The 19169-nt window shown below is 46.7% G+C and overlaps 1 protein-coding gene across 1 annotated transcript in view; it reads right to left on the bottom strand.

Annotated features, from left to right (window-relative positions):
• FANK1 (fibronectin type III and ankyrin repeat domains 1) overlaps positions 1–19169 on the bottom strand; it is a 103705-nt gene that overhangs the window by 1834 nt on the left and 82702 nt on the right. The window contains 5 exon segments of the mRNA XM_053910030.1: positions 2058–2223; positions 8620–8685; positions 9820–9894; positions 10913–10994; positions 17885–18009. Coding sequence (XP_053766005.1) covers positions 2058–2223; positions 8620–8685; positions 9820–9894; positions 10913–10994; positions 17885–18009 — 514 coding nt within the window.

Genomic DNA, 19169 nt, shown 5'->3' with positions numbered 1-19169 from the left:
GTGTGTGTGTGTGTGTGTGTGTGTGTGTGTGTGTGTGCGCGCACAGACACGCACAAACACCCCTAATTGTGTTACGGAAGGATTACACAAAGATGTTAGTAAAACACTAGAATGGAATAACATAACCAGAAACTGCCAGTAAGTCCTGGGAACGCTGAAGGTTATTTGTATGTATGAGATTATCCTCTGCAACATCATTAGGATTTGCACCTCTTTTCATGCAAATAACAAATAACCTTGGAGCAACAGACTCCATTATGTTTAAATAATAAAATAATCGCCTTGCCTTGTTTTACATCGTGCTTTATGCGGTCTTCGGGTGAACGTTGACCCACATTTTCTCGTTTGGTTCTGAGGGTGAACTAGGGGTAGGTGCTTTTATTGATGCTTTACAATGATGAAACCAAATCTCGAGAAGTCAAACGCCTTTCCCGAGGTCACATGGCTCATTAAATGCGGAGATGGTTCCCCACACAAGTCAGCCGCTGTTGGTATAAAATCATCATATTCCAGAAGGGTGGCCCCAATGCCCTGCTTGGCTCCCAGATCCCTCCTAAAGCCAAGTCACCCAAACAATGGGTGACCCCTCTGCCAAAAACACGGAGGCACTCATGTTGACATCATCTACCCGCCCCCCGCCAGCCACGTAGAGATCTTCAGTGGACACATTCATGTAACTCCAGCGCTAAGGAAAGAAAATTTACCCCCAATAAGTGTGCTCGTATCTGAAGCCCAGAAAGCCTATGCTTCCAAAACTACAGTATTTAAAGGATCATGGCAGAGACATGCCCTTCTTTCAGCAAAGGTCAACCTCCATTTTTAACTACAGACTTTTACTGGGACCAAAGCATGAGCAGAGTTCATCATAAACCAAACGAGGAGACTGAGGTTCTCACTACCACACAAGGCGGGTGGGGCCCGGCCCTGCCACCGAGGGCCCACAGGCTAATCCTTCCGACCTCTTGTGCAGCTTTCTAAAACAAAGATAACAAGAAACGTAATAAAAAGGAATTACCTTAACGACTGAAGTTTTTCCTTCAAGGGGCCCCTTCCTCAGGCCGCTGAAGGCATCAGCAGGGGCCAGTGAGACCCCACAATTAGGCCTGGGCTTCCCTCAAACACGCTTCAGGGACAAGCTAGAACAAATCCGCCCACATCTTCCAAGAGACATGACTTTTCCCAGTTTGGGTTTATTTCCAGGTCAACGGTTTCAGTTCTCAGTGCTCTCCGCCATCTGGCAATCTCAGTGAGGACAGCATTTTGTTTTGCCACGATTCCTTACTTCCGGGCCTTGAAATTTTTATTTAACTTCTTTCCAGTCTTGCGCTAAAGTTCTCAAAGTTATCAGCCATCACCATGATTGAGCTAATCCTTCTTCTTGACCTTCAAACAGCTGCAGAAGTCCAAACAATGCCGATCCTATTTGCTAAACCAAATTTGTGCTTTCTGATACATGAAAATACCAGAAGGATACCCACCCGCCCGCTTCAAGGTAAAGGCCCTAGGAGCTGAAATGCTCTGTTTGTGACATGATCCCTTTGCTCTTTGGAAGGGTTTTGTGATGAAGAATCTTTAAAGCAACCCAAGAATAAAGACAGTCTAATTCCAAGGGCAACAAAGAGCCCTATGGCTGTGAGGGTTCTTGACATCCTGTGTGTACGGCACCTAAGAGAGTCTCCAGTACATGGCAGGTGCTCAGTAAAGTTTTGCTGACAGACCGAAGGCGAACAGATAATGACTGGATGAACAAAGGAACAACCAAAATGGAAGCATGGTCAGGTCCAGCTCTGGATTCATCAGTTGTTTTGTTTTGTTTTTTCCTACACAAGAAAAACCTCCATGACAATCTGAGGCTTCACTATCCTATCATTCTACGGTGATCTCTTTTCCCAAGGCTTCCGGAACCTTCTCACCGAGAAGTCAGAGAACTTTCTGCAGCATTTCTAAGTTGAACTAATCAAGGGCATCCACATAAGACTCTGCTTCCCCTCAACCCCGTGGAACAGAGTTTCAAGGTCTTAAGGACACAGGTGTAGTTGACAAGGAAGATCCCGTACCTCACAGCCATCTTTTATCATCCACTCGATCACGTTGCAGTGGCCTCCATCCACGGCCCAGTGCAGAGCCGTACAGCCTCCTAGGTCTCTGGTCTCCCAAGAAGCGCCGTGTCTTCGGAGATATTTCACCACATCCAGGTGTCCCGCATAGCACGCAAGCATCAGACTGCAACAGATAGAAGAAGCAGCATTAGCTGTAAGTGCAGTTGCCCGAAGGTTATTCACGTGAAATGTTGTGTCCATCAACTGATGAATGGATAAATAAAAGGTGGCAGATCTGTGCAACGGAATATTGTTTGTGCCTAAAGAAGGAAAATAACTGATGTAAGTGCCACGATACAAAAAAGGCCTTCAGACGTTGCACTAAAGAAGTTGGACACAAAAGGCATATTTTATGATTCCATTTACGTGAAATGCCCAGAACAGGCAAACCCACAGGGATAGAACTGGAACATTAGCTGTTTCCAGGGGCTGGGGGAGAAGAAGTGGGGAGGGACTGCCAAGGAGTAGAGGGCTTCTTTCTGGGCTTGATTGACAATGTTCTGGAATTATACAGTGGCAGGGGTTGCACAACTTTGTTAATACATTCTTTAAGTGCCATATTTTTAAGGAGTGTGTGAATTATATTGCAATTACAAAAAAATAAGTATCACTGTAACTGAGTAGACATTGGATTTAAAAATATCCATGAGTCCATGAAGATATTCAAAAAAAATAGAGGGGAGAAAATAACTCTTTTGACATTATTGAAGATGGCTATTTGGCCAATTCCATACTCTAAATATTGGTATTTAAAGAAACAATTAAACATTTAGTCTGCCTTTGTAGAATGAAATGTAGACTATCCTCAGTTGATGAGGGAAAGCCCTTTTTCATAGAAGCCTGCCAGCTAATCAACATGGAAGGAATTACAGAATTAGGAAGTCACATCTTTGCAACTCCAAATTAAATAATTGATTTGGGCAAGGACCATCAGTGGATGGCAAAATTATTGGGTAAAAGGTTAAGGGAGCACAGGACACTCACGCCATGCCGAATGATCAGCCCGTCGATAATTTGCTGATTTCAGTGGGAAACCACATTTTTACAAAGAAGAGGTTTAGTCATTACACTTGAACCAAATGAGCAAACCCAGAATCACCAACTGCGGGCCAACATGCCTTCCTGATGGATAGTCACAACACTAGCTCTGAAAGTTAACCTGCACCTCATCAAGCCTTTAAACCTAATTTTAACTTCATTGGCAATAAAGGGACAAACGAACAAGGTGAACGCTGCCTCCACACATAGGAGACAACTAGGCAACTCAAGAACAGAGAGCATTCTATAGGATAACTGGTCAAAATGTCATTGCTAGGAGAAAAATAAAATATTTAAACCAGAAAAAAACATGGACGGAGGACCAGTCTAGAATAAAAGAGATTAAGCAGATAGGACAACCAGATGTCATGTATGAGCCTTAGTTGGATCATGGTCTTGCCCCATAGCCCCCTCCCCAATAAAGCCATGGTGACCTTTCGGAGGGCAAGTGAGGGGACCTGAATAAGTGACGGGAGCATCAGCGATGTCGAGGAATTCGTGTGAAGTGTCTTAGGTTATGCAGGTCGACGGCCTGGTTTTTAGGCAACTGAAACATTGAGGGGTAGAGGGTTATGGTGCCTACCAGCCTCGAAACAGTTAAAAAGCTCCTAAAAAGCGTAGACAGAGAAGCAAATACGGCTAAGATTCAACAACTGCCAAACCCAGGTGGGGAGTATGTAGAAATTCACTCGCACTGTTCTTGCAACTTCGCTAAATGTTTGAACTTTTCAAAATAAAGAGTTGAGCGGGGGTTGGGGGGAGGAAGGTCTTCCCAAGAGGGCAGTTCTACAAAGTCTCTGAGTGATAAAGACAACGTCCAGCTCTGAGACCCAAGCCTAGGCTGGGCTGGAACCAGACGTCCACACTTCTGTATCCTGATGCAGGCCTTCACTTCTCGGAGACTCCCGGAAGACAGCCAGCGGGCCCTTGACCTGCCCAAGGCGCGCGGTGCTTGCTGAGTACGGAGACCGCCAACGCTTCATGCAGCTGTTTCGGGCCCCCTTTAGATGCATCGCTTTCCACAGAGAGTGCATCAACTTACACTTTGGTCAACTGCATCCGAGTAACACGAGCCCATTTAATTCACCTACACCAGCACTACTAACATTTGTTTAATGTTTTATTTTTGAGAGACAGAGAGAGAGAGAGCACACGTGTGCACATAAGCGGCGGAGGGGCAGTGAGAGGGGGGACAGAGGATCCAAAGCAGGCTCTGCACGGACAGGCTGACGGCAGTGAGCCCCATGTGGGGCGCGAACCCACGGACCACGAGATCGTGACCTGAGCTGAGGCCTGACCTCAACCGACTGAGCCACCCAGGCGCCCCTACTATCATTTTTTAATTAACAACATGACAATACGCTTGTAATTTTTATTACTAGCAGTTCCGCATGTTAGCTTTTTAATTTTTTCTGCTATGAATTGTCGTTTTGTGTAAACTGTTCTTTTCTACTATGTATCTTTGGGGGGGGGGGGGCTTGTATGTGGATCTTCTCTGGATTAAAGATGCCAGTCATTTCTCTATAATGTGTTTGCAAATCTTTCCCCCAGACTATCCTTAACTTTGTATTAAGCTTTTTTTAAATGTGTTAGGTGCTTTTAATCTTCTCCTTAGGGACTTATATCTATGATTTTGCCTTTCCCATTGCAAGATCAGATAGATATATACTGTGTTTTCTATGGTTCTGTTTTTTACATTTAATTCTTTTTTAATTATTTTTTTAATGTTTATTCATTTTTGAGAGAGAGAGAAAGAGAGGGAGACAGAGTGCAAGCAGGGGAGGGGCAGAGAGAAGGAGACACAGAATCCAAAGCAGGTTCCAGGCTCTGAGGTGTCAGCACAAAGCCCGATGCGGGGCTCGAATCCATGAACGGTGAGATCATGACCTGAGCCAAAGTCGGACACTTAACCAACTGAGCCACCCAGGTGCCCTTTACATTTAATTCTTAATTCATCTGGAATTTATTTGGGTGCATGGCTATATAAGTCCAGAATTTAATTTTTCTTCAAATAGCTTTTTCTAACATGTTCCTCATTAGGCTGTGTTGCCCCCATCATCATAAACTTCTTACATCCATGGGGACCTATTTCTATTTCACACTATAGATCTTTGTTTCCAATTATTTATGCCAGTATCATACCACATTAATTACTATAACTTTATAAGGCATTTTAATAACTGTCCAAAGTCTTTCCACACTTCTCTCCAACAAAGCTAATAGCTGTTGTCGTCCCTTCGTTCTTCCAGGTGAATCACAAAACCATTTTGATGGGCTCCCAAGAATAATTCCTTGTGAGGCTATACTGGGTCAATATATTATTAATCTGGGAAAAACTGAAAATTTTACAGGATTCAGTCTTGCCATTCTAGCGTATGGAATATGTCCCTGTTTTTTAAACTTTTAGATCTCTCAGTACTTTTTATAGGCTTTGAATACAAATTTCTCACTTTCCTTAGATACTTTTATTCTATTTTGCTTCCCTCATTATATTTATTAACTGGTTATTGCTGTTATTTAAGACGATTTCTTCCTTTATCTTGTAGCTGGCCCCTTACCGAACCTTCTTATCAAGTCCCAAGTATTTGAAAGCTGATTCTCTTGGGGACTGCAAGGAAGGTGCAGGACTCTTACTCCATTTCATATCTCGCCAGACTGATCGGTGTTCCAGAATACCGATCACGAAATAACACAAAACGTGTAGTTACCAGATGCCAAAGCACCGTTCTATGCATTTCATATATTGACTTGTTAAGGGCTCACAATTCTCGAAGTACTTCTGTTACCCTTATCTTGTAGACGGGGAAATTGAGGTCAGAGAAGTTAAGTAACCTGCTCAACGTCCTACGCCCCGAACATAGAGGAACCTGGATTTGACATCAAGCTATCTGGCTCTCACCCACTCTCGTGGGCTTCACTACTAATTTTTAAAAGGAATCTGTCAACACTGAGAAGGATACCGGCTGACCGTCTTCCACGATACACAACTTGGTGTGATGGAATCAAAGGATTCACTTCATCAGCAGAGGCAGGTCCTCTCATGCACCAGACGCTATGACAGGACTGAAAGCATCCTGCACTTTAATTTTTTTTTTTAACGCTTATTTATTTTTGAGACAGAGAGAGACAGAGCATGAACGGGGGAGGGGCAGAGAGAGAGGGAGACACAGAACCGGAAGCAGGCTCCAGGCTCTGAGCCATCAGCCCAGAGCCCGACGCGGGGCTCGAACTCACGGACCATGAGATCGTGACCTGAGCTGAAGTCGGACGCTTAACCGACTGCACCACCCAGGCGCCCCAGCATCCTGCACTTTAAAGACAAAGATACTTTAACTACTAAAGGGGCCGAGTTGCACCAAATTTTTGTTTTGTGTCTACACATACCCAGGTTTTCACCTTTGGTCTACTAACAGGAAGCGTTATATTAAGAAATTTCCTAATCTAGACCTCCTTACCCTCCTGCATGATCCTCTGAGTTGGGATGGAAGAGACATCAATACCTGTGTACATATCAACACATGAGCAGCTTTCTTTGTATCAGACTTTAGCAGTCAGGTTATCCTCTGTAACTTTCCAACTTCCTCTCTGCTCTGGAAAAGTTCAAAGTCATCGGTACCTAAAATCTGAGCAAGCTTATGGGTAGAACCATCAAGCCACAGAACCTGTGCTGGAGGTAATCCTTTAATAATTTTCTCATGTCTTCCATGGGTATTGGTTGTTGCAGATTTTCTGCGCCTTGGGTTGGTTTTGGTCATGTAAATTTTCTCAGAAAAGGTATCATCGAAAAGATAGATAGGGTTGGTTTTGGTCATGTAAATTTTCTCAGAAAAGGTATCATCGAAAAGATAGATAGCAAGGTTGGTTTTGGTCATGTAAATTTTCTCAGAAAAGGTATCATCGAAAAGATTGAAAAAGAAAATTTTCAAATCTACTAACATAGACACAAGTGCACCATTTTCTTTTTACATGGAGATTTCCTCTATCACCGCTATTATGGACCCTTCCAAAATTCTATTTATTCTTCTTAAATTTCCAAAAGATCTTCTAACGATGGCTATGTACCATTTCAAAATTCTAATTTTTCTTAGATTTGTAATAAATTGGTCCATTTTCTTGTGTAGCTTTTTTTATGCAGTAGCTTGCGTTTTTTTTGCTCTTACGTTATTCAATGATCTTTCTATTTTCTTTTTTTTAACTTTATTTTTTAGAGAGAAAGCACAAGCAGGGGAGGGGCAGAGAGAGAGACACAGAGAAAGAGGGAGGGGTGAGGGGGAGGGGGAGGGGGAGGGGGAGGGGGAGGGGGAGGGGGAGGGGGAGGGGGGAGGGAGAGGAGAGGGAGAGGGAGAGGGAGAGGGAGAGGGAGAGGGAGAGGGAGAGGGAGAGGGAGAGGGAGAGGGAGAGGGAGAGGGAGAGGGGAGAGGGAGAGGGAGAGGGAGAGGGAGAGGGAGAGGGAGAGGGAGAGGGAGAGGGAGAGGGAGAGGGAGAGGGAGAGGGAGAGGGAGAGGGAGAGGGAGGGAGAGGGAGGGAGAGAGGGAGAGAATCTTAAGCAGGCTCCACACTCAGAGCCCGATGCAGGGCTCAACCTCATGAGCCTGGGATCACGACCTGAGCCGAAACCAAGAATCAGACAGACGCTCAAGTGACTGAGCCACCCAGGTGCCCCAAACAATCCTTCAGTTTTCTAATCAACTTCTCCTTTTCTTTCCTCTTTCCTACCTCTCAAGGTCCGTATTTTCTTTAAGTTGGTATTATTCTTTTTCAAACTTCTTGAGTTGAAGGCTTAATTCCAAATTAACCCAAGGGTTACTCAGAAAACTTTTTAAATTTTTAAGGGATTGTTTTAAGCATCCCTTAAAATCCATTACTGTGTGTGTTCATAGCCTGTAGTGGGTTAGGCTTTCTGAGCTTAGGAATTGCTATTTTTCCCTTGTGGCCCACCAAAGGTGACCAGTGTTTTGTAGCCACCCTTAGGCACTAGTCTGTAGGGCACACACCTTTGAGCTGCACTCTGATGTGACTCTAAGCTCCTTGAGCAAAGCCCTTGCGTTTTCCATGCCGTTCTACCCAACAAATACTGGTTGCTTAGAATTAATCAGTTAATTAAACCTAATCGCTAGAACAGTGATTATTTTTAAGTCCTCGTAGAACATTCTTTTATCTCTCTAAATATAGGTTGCCAAGTTGCACGATCTTTTCGAAAACTTCTCCCACACTGCACCCCGAGCTTTTACCGCACAAAGTTCTTGGGTCGTATCTTTGACTGAGGGTACGTGCGTTATAATTTGTGGCCCATAAACACCCTGCTGAACGAAGGAGTGAGTATACACATGAACAAGCCAGCCTTTGTCATCGACATCTTTCGGTTGGGATACAGGCCTGTCAAAAGAAGCTGCATCAAATATTTGGGTTGGATCAAAAACCCGCTGGGCACAAGCCTAGTCACACAAGTCGGGGGACATTTCAGGGCACGTTAGCCACCTACCTGTCCTTGCCACTCCTGTTCTTCAGATTCACATCCGTGCCATTAGAAACGAGGATTTTCACAAGCCTAAAGGAGACAAATTTGAATGTCACTAGATCCGTAGCTTTGATGGGTAGGAACCCACAACGATGCACTAACCATAAACAGCACTACATTCAAGACCCATCTCCATACTTTCTTCTCTATCTTCAGAGGCCAGCTGGCTTCAAAGGCAGGAGGTTTTTAAACCAGAAAACTACCCCTTCAACACCAAAAAAAGGGGGGGGGGGTGTCTATCCCTCACATGAATTATTCATTGGAAACAAAGTATATCACATGAAACACATTGTACTATCAAACTAATCCACTGTCACTTTAATGACCCTTTTAAATAGATTTTCGAACGGCAGCATTCGATAAAATATAGGTCTTTTTTTTCAAAATGGGCACTTAAGTAGTTCAATATAAACATGATTGAAAAATAAGCTATTCGTATTTATGCTTCTGCGTGGGATAGAGATAATGGAGTGTGTCAGTGAAAATTATATCTTAGCAACCTATCAGGAAAGTTTGTTTTCCAGAATCAATATCCCTTCCGCTCTATTTTTTTCTAAAGAAATTCAAATTCCAATAACCAGTTTTCCTGGGACATATAAAATATATTACAAAATACAATTAAGTGGCTACCTCTCTTCCTCACCATAGGATTTATACATTTTTACATGGCCTCCTGCTTGTTGTAGAACTTCGTGATTAAGACGGCTGAGGGGCGCCTGGGTGACTCGGTTGAGCATCTGACTTCGGCTCAGGTCATGATCTCACGGTTCGTGAGTTCAAGCCCCACATCGGACTCTCTGCTGTCAGCGCAGACCCTGCTTCGGATCCTCTGTCCCCACCTCTCTCTCTCTCTCTCTCTCCCTCCGTCCCTCTCTCTCTCTCTCACTGCCCCTCCCCCACTCGCTCACACGCATGCTCCCTCTCTCAAAAATAAACAAAAAGAAAAAACACATAAAGACATAAAAAAACACATTAAAAAAAGAAAAAAAAATAAGTTAAAAAAGGAAAAAAGTTTTTGTTCCGCCCTTACACGGCACAGTTTTGGAAAGGGAGAAGAAGTGGGGTTCCTGCATGCTCTGTTCCCTGCCCGCCCATATTCTGACCGGAGCCCTTGGGGAAAGACAAAGGTTCAACCACTCAGAGATACGAAAGGAGGAGCCCCACCTGGTATATCCTTTCTGGGCAGCGACCATCAGGGCGGTAAAGCCAAACTTATTGGGAACATCCACCTTAACGTTTCTTGGGAAAAACACGGAGAAGAGAGATTAACGTGCTTGGCATGGCTCCCCGGAGAGTCACCGCTGATGTCTCGCGCGGGGCACAGGTGGCTACAATGATGCATTTTCCCAAGAATTCCAATTTCTTCTGGGCCATTAAGTTTCTGTGGTCTTCCACTGCCCTGCCTAGTCCTTTAAAAGGATTCAAAGGCACAAGGAGAGAAAAGTGTTGTGATTTCACTTAGACTAAGCAGTCCCTTCAACTCAGAACCATGATGCCCCCAGATGGAACTCTCTGTGAGGAGGACCTCCCCCGCCTACAGCAGGGGACACGGTCTTCGGTTCAGACACTGGTCCACCACGAGCATACACTGGGGGAGACAGGCATTTCCCATCTCACCTAACGGACATGAAACGCTGCCACTGGAGGAGGAAAGCAGAGCTCTTAAACTCTACCAGTTTAGAACCCTTGGCTTTTTGTGGGATGCCTCTCTTCTCCAACTTAAGAGCCCTACTCGCAGATGACCTGTCTTCTCACACACTCCAAACTATTGATATTCAAAAAGAATCTAAGTCACATTGTCCCCTTTGCATTAGGAGGCAGCCTCAAATGTCCCATCGGTAGCCACTGTGTTTGCTACCTTTCTTTGAGCGTTTTACCAACGTTTGAATAAGAAACAGCTGATGTCATGATTCCTTAATTTCATCAGGAATTAGATAAATATGGGCACCTTGGGGGTGAAAGGTGCCTAAACGCGATGGCAGAGAAGCCAGAGTCAGAAATTATTTCTGGGAAAGAACACAGGACACCCAGACTTCTCATTTTCATCTTCAATTTTCATTAGATAATTATAAAATATAGGATTTACACGGGGCATAAAGGTCATCTTTATTCACTATGCTGAACTCACACTAGTCACCGGAGATCAATTTTGGAGCAGTGTCGAAGGCATGGAAAATCTGGGGGAAGTAAGTGTGATTTTACGCACTTGCTGGGCATTAAAAATTTAAAAAAAAAATTTAAGGCAGATTTCCCTCACCCTCCTTGAAGTATTCGAACCAGCAAATCTTCATCATTCACACTGACAGCTCGATGGAAGTGCTCATTACTTATGGGTTCTCCTGAACAAAGAAGATGGAAAGCAGTCATCCAAAATCACAGAAAGAAAATTCATCCTGGCTACCTCCCCCCCCCCGCCCCCCACCCAGTGGACTGGAGTGGATGCTCACACGTTCACCCCCAAGAAGACACTTGGCTATTCCGTTAAGGAGATCTTCGGTTTCCTATTGAACTTCTTTTACTGAAAAAGACCTTGTTTCCATAGATTAAGAACATTTAGATGGTCCTAAGGACCTGGGATAGTCTCGAGTTATAAGAGTATTACTTTGTGAGTGTGGTTTTGATATGTGAAAATAATCCTTTCAGATTTCCTAAGACTTAATACACGCCTCTTATGAGCCAAGAAAAGCCCCACTATCGTCACAATATGGTCTTGTTTGCCAAAGAGTCACTAAACTGCTTGAAGAAACAATAAAAATAAATTGCTTCGATATAGGGGCGCCTGGGTGGCTGCGTCGGTTAAGCGTTCGACTCTTGGGTTTAGCTCAGGTCGTGATCTCACGATTCGGGAGTTCAAGCCTCACGTCGGACTCTACGCTAACAGGGCGGAGCCTGCTTGGGATTCTCTCTCCCTCTCTCTCTCTGCCCCTCCCATGTTGGTTCTCTCTCTCTCTCTCTCTCTCAAAAATAAATTTTAAAAAATAAAACCTTTAAAAAAAATCTGCTTTAAATTGCTTTGATACTTGAAATCCTAAAGTTCAGTTCTTGCCAAGAATGTAACATTCAGGTTGGCCTGGTCTCTCCCGAGCTTCCGGGGGCAGGAAGGGCTCATTCACAGAGGGGGACCGCCGTGAGAAAGCCCGATTGTGGGGGAGAGCCTGCCAAGTGGAGAAGAGCGAGGAAGAGGGTTCTGCAAAATACTCAAGGCACAACGGGAAGTGGGGCAGAAGGGAGGGCGTCCGTCTGTGCTGGAGAACAGGAACTCCTCAGAGAGGAGAAAAGGCTTGAAGTTCAGAAATGAGCAGAGTGGGAGGAAAAAGGACCAGGTGAGGGAAGCCCATCTTTCAAGGCATTTGTTCCACGACTTGACTTGTTTCACATGGACGTCCTGATTGTGTGAACACTTAGGCTTCAATGAGACACAAGGGAGGCACTCAGAACAGCACCTGGCACCTGGTTAATATCCAACACGGGTCTGTGGTCGAGCTGGTGGCATCAGGCCGTGGCGGCTGCCCTTATGCGGCACAGCCCCACCATGCTCTTCTGCCTACGCCCAGCCCCCTACACGCACTTAGCACCTGACCCAGATGGGCACCGAGTTGATAATCCCCGGTTCCGGCAGCTCAAAGGTCTCATTCATTCATTCAACAAACGTTCATTAAGTAACTCACACGTCCGGTCTTGACACTGACCAGAGAGAACAAGACAAGCACGTTCCCCTCCCTTTAGTATCCTAAACCCTAAAACACCCACCCCCTACACTGCCCCCCAGACTGCTTCCTGGGGCCCACCCACCACCTCACCGCCCTCTCTGCAGAGGCCCCCTGCACATTGCTGCCCGGTGGGAAGTAAAACTCCCTGCTCCTGCTCCTTATGGTAGAAAAACTCTGTGGGATGTCAGCTCCTGGGCACTGGAGCCACTTTCCTACCGGTTTCCTTGGAGGATTTTCGCTGGGAAACCGGGGACAGAAGAATGTAGGGATCGCTATCAGAGTGACCTTTTAACTGATACCCTTTCTTCTGGTAAAAATAAAGTTAAGCCAAGTTAAAACCGTTTTGAAATAACAATTTTGTCTGCTAGAGCTTGCCAATCTCCTAAAGATTTTTTTAGCCACATTGTACTTCCTTTTCATCATTCCGCACATATTTTTAGGCCAAAAGCTTCAAATAAAAGTATCATGATAAAATGTCAAGGGACAGGACCCACCGTTGTCCCCGGGCCTTCCCAGGAAGATCATGGCTAGCCTGGGGGTTCCACCTGGGGGCTAGGGAAGGGAGCAGGGTTTTGTACACCCTCCCCATGCCCCCAGAGGGCATTCAGCAAAGTCTGGAGATGTTTTTTCGTTGTCACATCTGTTGGGTAGAGGCCAGGAATGCCGACCAACATCCTACAGCACACAGGAGAATGATCCAGCCCCCAAATGTCAACAGTGCCAATGTTGAGAAACTCTGGGCTAGAGTAATATGGACTTCAAGTGATCTATTAGGTGACCCATCCATACTTGAGTAGACAAACCCATGGAAAGTTTCCCTTTCTTCTTCAGATAGGAGGAGAAGAGCAGGAGGGCAACTGTGCGTCTGCTACCCCACCAAATAGCCCCCCTCCTGTGACTCTCAAACTTCAATCCCCACTAAAAATACAAAAACAAGCAATTTGCATAGACTCATCCAGAAGAACACAGGAAGCTCATCCTAGTCCTACTAACTTTTAGAATATGGCACCCTAACTCAAATCCTATTGAGTAAGCTCTACCTAGGACTCGACACAAGGCTTCCTAGACTCTTCTTCAGAACACAAAATGGAGAGCCAGGAAGGCTGAGCGAGTTGTCCAAGGTCCAGCAGGTAGGAGTGGGCAACATCGGACCTCAAAACGAGTCTTTTCACAAGGCCACGCTCCTTCCTCGGGTGGGAGGTAGCTGACCAAGCCATCGCATGCTTCCAATCGTATTAAATCTTGAATATAAGCAGACTTCCTAAATAAACAACTAGGATCCCCCTCACAAAGTGTTCGATGAAAGGGAATGCCAGAGACTAAAACGCTCCAGAAAAGTGCTAACTTCTTGAGATTTTAAAGAAAGCTCTAAAAGCACTCGCGGTATCCCAGCATATTTATGCACCAACCGCCTCCAATCCGCATCATCTGACATGACCTGTACAGCTGTCCCAGTAGGGGCCACCCCCTGGTGCGTCCTACCCACAAAGCCCCGCAGCGTGCAAATATCGGGAAACGGAAGAAGCTCATTTTGGGCTTAGAAGCTTGAGTGCCGCGTGCAGCCAAGACTGGAGTATTTTGAGAGTAGCACATAATTTAAATGAACGTATCGCCTAGTCCGGCTTCTGCAAGAGGTAGCCAGTGCCCTCGTAACTTGATCTGAAAACAAAAGGACGTCTCACGGAAGAGAAGGAACACAGCATAATTGTTCATCATTCCTTGCTGAGTTTCATTCAGCAAAAGGAAGCAAGAACCATCATTCGGGGCATAAAAAACTATGACCCGCAGCGTTAACTCATTAACCCGTCTCAGAAAACTGCCAGGAAGGCAAAGAGGTTCTGAGGGTTCGCACCAGACGTGAATCAACCAAGGAATTTGGAACAGTCCCGGTTTATGCGAACTTGACAAACAGAAATGAAAAGGCTCATGTTCGCAGTGCAGAGCAGTTCTATCTCCACTCCTCCTACCCTTGAATCCTTTAAGACAGTGGGCCTGGCCCAAGGGACTGCCATCAGTCAAGTGCAATTGACTATAAAGAAGGCGGGCTTTGCCTCTGTGGGCTTGTTTAGCTAATGTTTACCCCGAGTGTTGCAATGACAAACACACAGACACAGAATGGATACTGCCCGTGGGGAGGATGTCTGGGAATGCTCACCTACGCTGGACAGAACTCATCAGGCAGGACCACATGAGGGGCCACCCAGGAGGAGAAGGCAGAAAGCCATCGCCCTGTTCTGTAAAAGGGTCATTCGGCCACACATATGCCAGCAGATATCACAACGGGGGAAAAACTTTCTTGGTGGAATTTAAGTCTCTATTAGAAGCAGTGAATAAATGATGAGCTCATTGGAGGAGATATTTGCCAATTAGCAAGCAGCAGCTGTTTTTCTCTTTTTAAGGGCCCAACTGATTAAAACTGCATGCCTCATTTAAGCAAGAGTCTCGTGTACTTTACCTGGAATTCAAAAAAAAAAAAAAAAAAAAGCTGAGCATCCTTTATTCAAACAAAGTACATGCTTTTGCGACTCATTAAAACACTTTCAAGCTAAATGCAAATGATCAGCCCACAGAATCATTTTTACTGGTTTTGTAGAATATTCACATTTGTAATTCTTTGTTTAGCATGATCTGCCCTCCTTGAGGGAGTCTGCTGTGGGTGTTATAAATATAATAATAGTACAGGAGAGCAGCAGCCTGCAGGAAGACGGTACCTGACCCTCGTCACCCAGGAGAGCCCCTGAGGCTGCAACTGGGCCGCAGCACTGCGCTGTGACCTGACAGAGAAATGCTCCGCAAGCCCCAGTACCCCGGTCATCACCAGGAACCACATCTCCGTCACGCCTGGTCCCCGCAGCAGGTCTTGTCTAATGACCCATGGAAGCCACGGACCGCAGCGATGGATGCCCCAGACTACTGGACCAGCTCTCCGTGGCCGCCTCTCGGCTGAAAGGGACTAAGGTTTCTGCCCTTCCTAAAGGGCTCCCAATGGTACCCAAACACCCCGTCAATTCTGGCCACAAGGCCCAGAAGCCCCTGCCCTGACTCTGACGTGGTATGACGAAAGATGCCAGTGCCACCCGAGGTTCACCGTGGCGGGTCCTGCGTCCTGTTCACCCTCACCTTGCCGGTTCACGTGGACTCGCCCCAGCCAGGGGGGAAACACGCCCATCTCCCGAGAGACGTGAGTGTGAACTGAGACAATTAGTGTTTCTCCTCATCCTAATCCTGCCTCTGGGCCTTTCCACCCCCCCGCCCATCCACCCATTTGTTGTGGACTTCTACATGCTGGATGGGTAGACAGGACTTCTAAGATTCCAGGTGGTACTTTGAATATGCTAGATGGGGGGCGCTCAGTCGGTTAAGCGTCCAACTTCAGCTTGGGTCACGATCTCACGGTCCATGAGTTCGAGCCCCGCGTCGGGCTCTGTGCTGACGGCTCGGAGCCTGTTTCAGATTCTGTGTCTCCCTCTCTCTCTGCCCCTCCCCTGCTCACACTCTGTCTTCCTCTGTCTCAAAAATAAATAAAAACATTTAAAAAAATTCACTATGCACGATGGGTCTCTACATGCTAGATGACCGTCCCATCCCAGCCTCCTTTCAGAAGCACACAAGTTGGTGGGAGACAAAGAGGATGAAAAATACATAAAATAAGATGCAGAGTGTTATGAGAAGCGGTGAGACGAAGCTGTGTGCTGAGGGAGGCGCATGGCAGACGGTGGGGAGCACGAGGAACCACCCAGGCTCTACCTGTGGAGCGGGCTCAGCAGGCAGGAGGGGAAGGGGTGCCGGGAACGGGGGGCTCCAAGGTGGGAACGCTCCAGAGAGCAGGGGCGAAGGCAGTGGGGTGTGGGGGTGGCCTGTGGGCGGCTGGGGAGAGAGGACGGCAGGGAGCATGCTGGCCCAGCATCCCCCACAGAGACTCTATTCAAACAGCAGTTTCCTTGGCTAACCTTCCCCCCGTCCCTGCTCCTCCCTTCCCCGTGCCTGCCCTCAACACAGCAGAGGCCACGCTCTGCCTCCTTTCTTTCCCCTAAAAGCTCCAGGAGCAACCTGACCCCCATATGAAGAAAATGCTTTCGTGGCCACCACGTTAAGGACGAGCCCGCTTTCCGGACCTGTGTCTCTGTAACTGACCATTTCCCTTCAAAGTCTGCTCTGAAATTCTGTGCCTTCGAAGTGAGCGGAGCACCTTGGGGGAGGTACAGGACTCACGGCTGTCGCTGAATTCTCAGTTTGCCAAGCTAAGACCCAACTCCCCAGTGCCTTGTTTGCAAATGAAGATCTTAGAGGCTCACAACCTGAATCGTGTGCGTGTACACAAACATGCCAAATGCAGTATTCACTAAAACTTTAACTTTTACGAGGGGCACCTGGGTAGGTCAGTTAAGCATCTGACTCTTGATTTCAGTTCAGGTCATGATCTCACCAGCCCATGAGTTCAAGCCCCACATCAGGCTCTGTGCTGACAGCATGGAGCCTGCTTGGGGTTCATTCTCTCTCTCTCTCTCTCTCTCTCTCTCTCTCTCTCTCTCTCTCTCTCTCTCTGTCTCTCTCTCTCTCTGCCCCTCCCTGCTCATGCTCTCTCTCTCTAAGTGAATACATTTAAATTACTTTTACTCACAAGAGGAAGATTTTCTTTGTGCAACTCAAAAAAGATGTGTGTTTTCAGCGAGCAGGCCACGAAGAACATTCCTGACCATTTTAATCTTTACCACACACACACATCTTTAAAACGTTTTAAAGTGGCAATCACAGAGGGGCGCCTGGGTGGCTCAGTCGGTTAAGCCTCCGACCCTTGACTTCGACTCAGGTCACGATCCCGTGGTTTGTGAGTTCGGGCCCCGTGTGGGGCTCTGCGCTAACAGAGCAGAGCCCGCTTGGGATTCTTTCCCTCCCTCTCACTCTTCCCCTCCCCCACTCGCTCTCTCTCAAAATAAATTTAAAAATCATTCCTTCACTCATTCATTCATAATAAAAAAAAAAAACCACCGATCACAGAAAATATTCACACCCTCAAACGTGACCTGGGGAAAGGACGCACTGGTCACAGGCGGCACAACCCGCCCCACCTGTGGAAGCCACGCTCTTCAGTTTTCCTCACTCACAGCATCGCCGGAAATCAGATGTGTGTGTCAAGACACAGAACTGAAATTGTCCAAAACGGACAAACCGCTTTGGAGACCTCCTCCGCTGAAGACACCCAAACAGGCAGCCTGTTTCTCGGCCCACACCCCTGCGGCCCATTTCCCAAGACAGGGGACCCCACCCTTTTGTACTGAATGTGCACTCACAGGGCGGTGCCGGCCCCAGCACGATTCTCCCCGTTTGTTAAAGCACAAGGAGACTTCCCTCAACGCGCCGGCCAGGCCCAGCCCATAAATAATGTCATCCCGGTGTTCGAAAGTGGACCCATGTCTGTTTCCAGGAAGGCCGGGCAACAGGCGGGATCTTTTTCCCTCCGCACCGCCTATCGTCTTCGCTGACTTTTAGGCAAATGAGTTCCGCGTGCGTGTACTCACTGGTCGTAGATACCGAGACCACCGGGCTGTACTCATATTCTCCAGAGGGGCTGGTGACCTTCAGCCGAAATTTGTACAGCGTGCGTGGTTCCAGACCCTCCACAACATGCTTTGTCGCATATCCCCTAGATGAGAGGAGACACGCGTCATGATGATACCAGGTGATCGAATCGGCACGCTCTCAGAGTCCCTAAAAAAGCAAGCGGAGGTGCTTTGTGAACGCGGGCTGCTTCTACTACGACCCCGTCTTGGTTGTGGTCAGTCTCCGAGGCTAGACCGCGAGGGCCCTGAGGGCAAAGGACAGGTCACGCATCCATCCTTCCCCACCCTGCCCAAATCGTAGAATTGGGAGCAAACACATGATTTTTTTGCTTTAAGCACAACTACTAAGTTTGGGGGCAGTTCGTTACACAGCAAGGGGTAACTGATACACATCAACAAAGAAGAAACGATAAGGAAGACAGTGAAGAAATGATACCAACAGCATTAAGAAAAAAACATTGGAGGGGAGGACCCGGGTGGCTCAGTCGGTGAAGCATCCGACTTCGGCTCAGGTCGTGATCTCGCGGTCCGTGAGCTCGAGCCCCGTGCTCACAGCTCAGAGCCTGGATCCTGCTCCGGATTCTGTGTCTCCCTCTCTCTGCCCCTCCCCTGCTCACGCTCCATGTTTCTCTCAAAAATAAATAAACGTCAAAAAAAATGTGTTTAATAAAAAAAAATCTGAATTACGAATCCAAGAAAACAGGAGGGTTGAAAGTCGGTATAACTATATTTGCCATCAAAGTGAAAGCTCTAAAACCAAGGTAAATATTCAGAAAAACCGCATGGTCCAAAGATCATCATCGTCACCACCTAAAATGTATCAGGCTGGCACATGGTCTCAAGAGTTAAGTGGATTTTGTCATTAGGTGAGCGTAAAGCCATATCTATAGGTACGTGAATCAGAAAATGAACCCTGGCTTTGTGGCACATGAAAAGACCTTTAGGAGCTCAAATTGAATATAATATCCCAGCTTCAGTGGAATTCGATGTCAAGGGTCAAAGACTCAACATAGTTGAGCCAAAATGAAGCCAAAAGTGCCCCCGATAAAACCCAATGTTGCCAAATATCGTAAGGTCGCCCTGAAGCGAGCAGCTCCTTCGTAACCCCTGGAAAGAGAAATTACACAACTGTTCTGAAAGCAGAAGTTACTGAGCACATTAATGGAAGGCTGGAGGCTCTCGCTTCCATCGAGAGGACCCCAAGGAGAGCACCTGACACACACAGGGCCCCAGGGACACCGCT

The sequence above is a fragment of the Panthera pardus genome, unplaced genomic scaffold (assembly GCF_024362965.1).
Source record: "Panthera pardus isolate Hobbes unplaced genomic scaffold, ASM2436296v1 HiC_scaffold_22, whole genome shotgun sequence".
In the NCBI taxonomy this organism is placed as follows: Eukaryota; Metazoa; Chordata; class Mammalia; order Carnivora; family Felidae; genus Panthera; species Panthera pardus.
The sequence above is the reverse complement of the archived record's forward strand: the minus strand, read 5'-3'. Positions and strand labels throughout refer to the sequence as shown.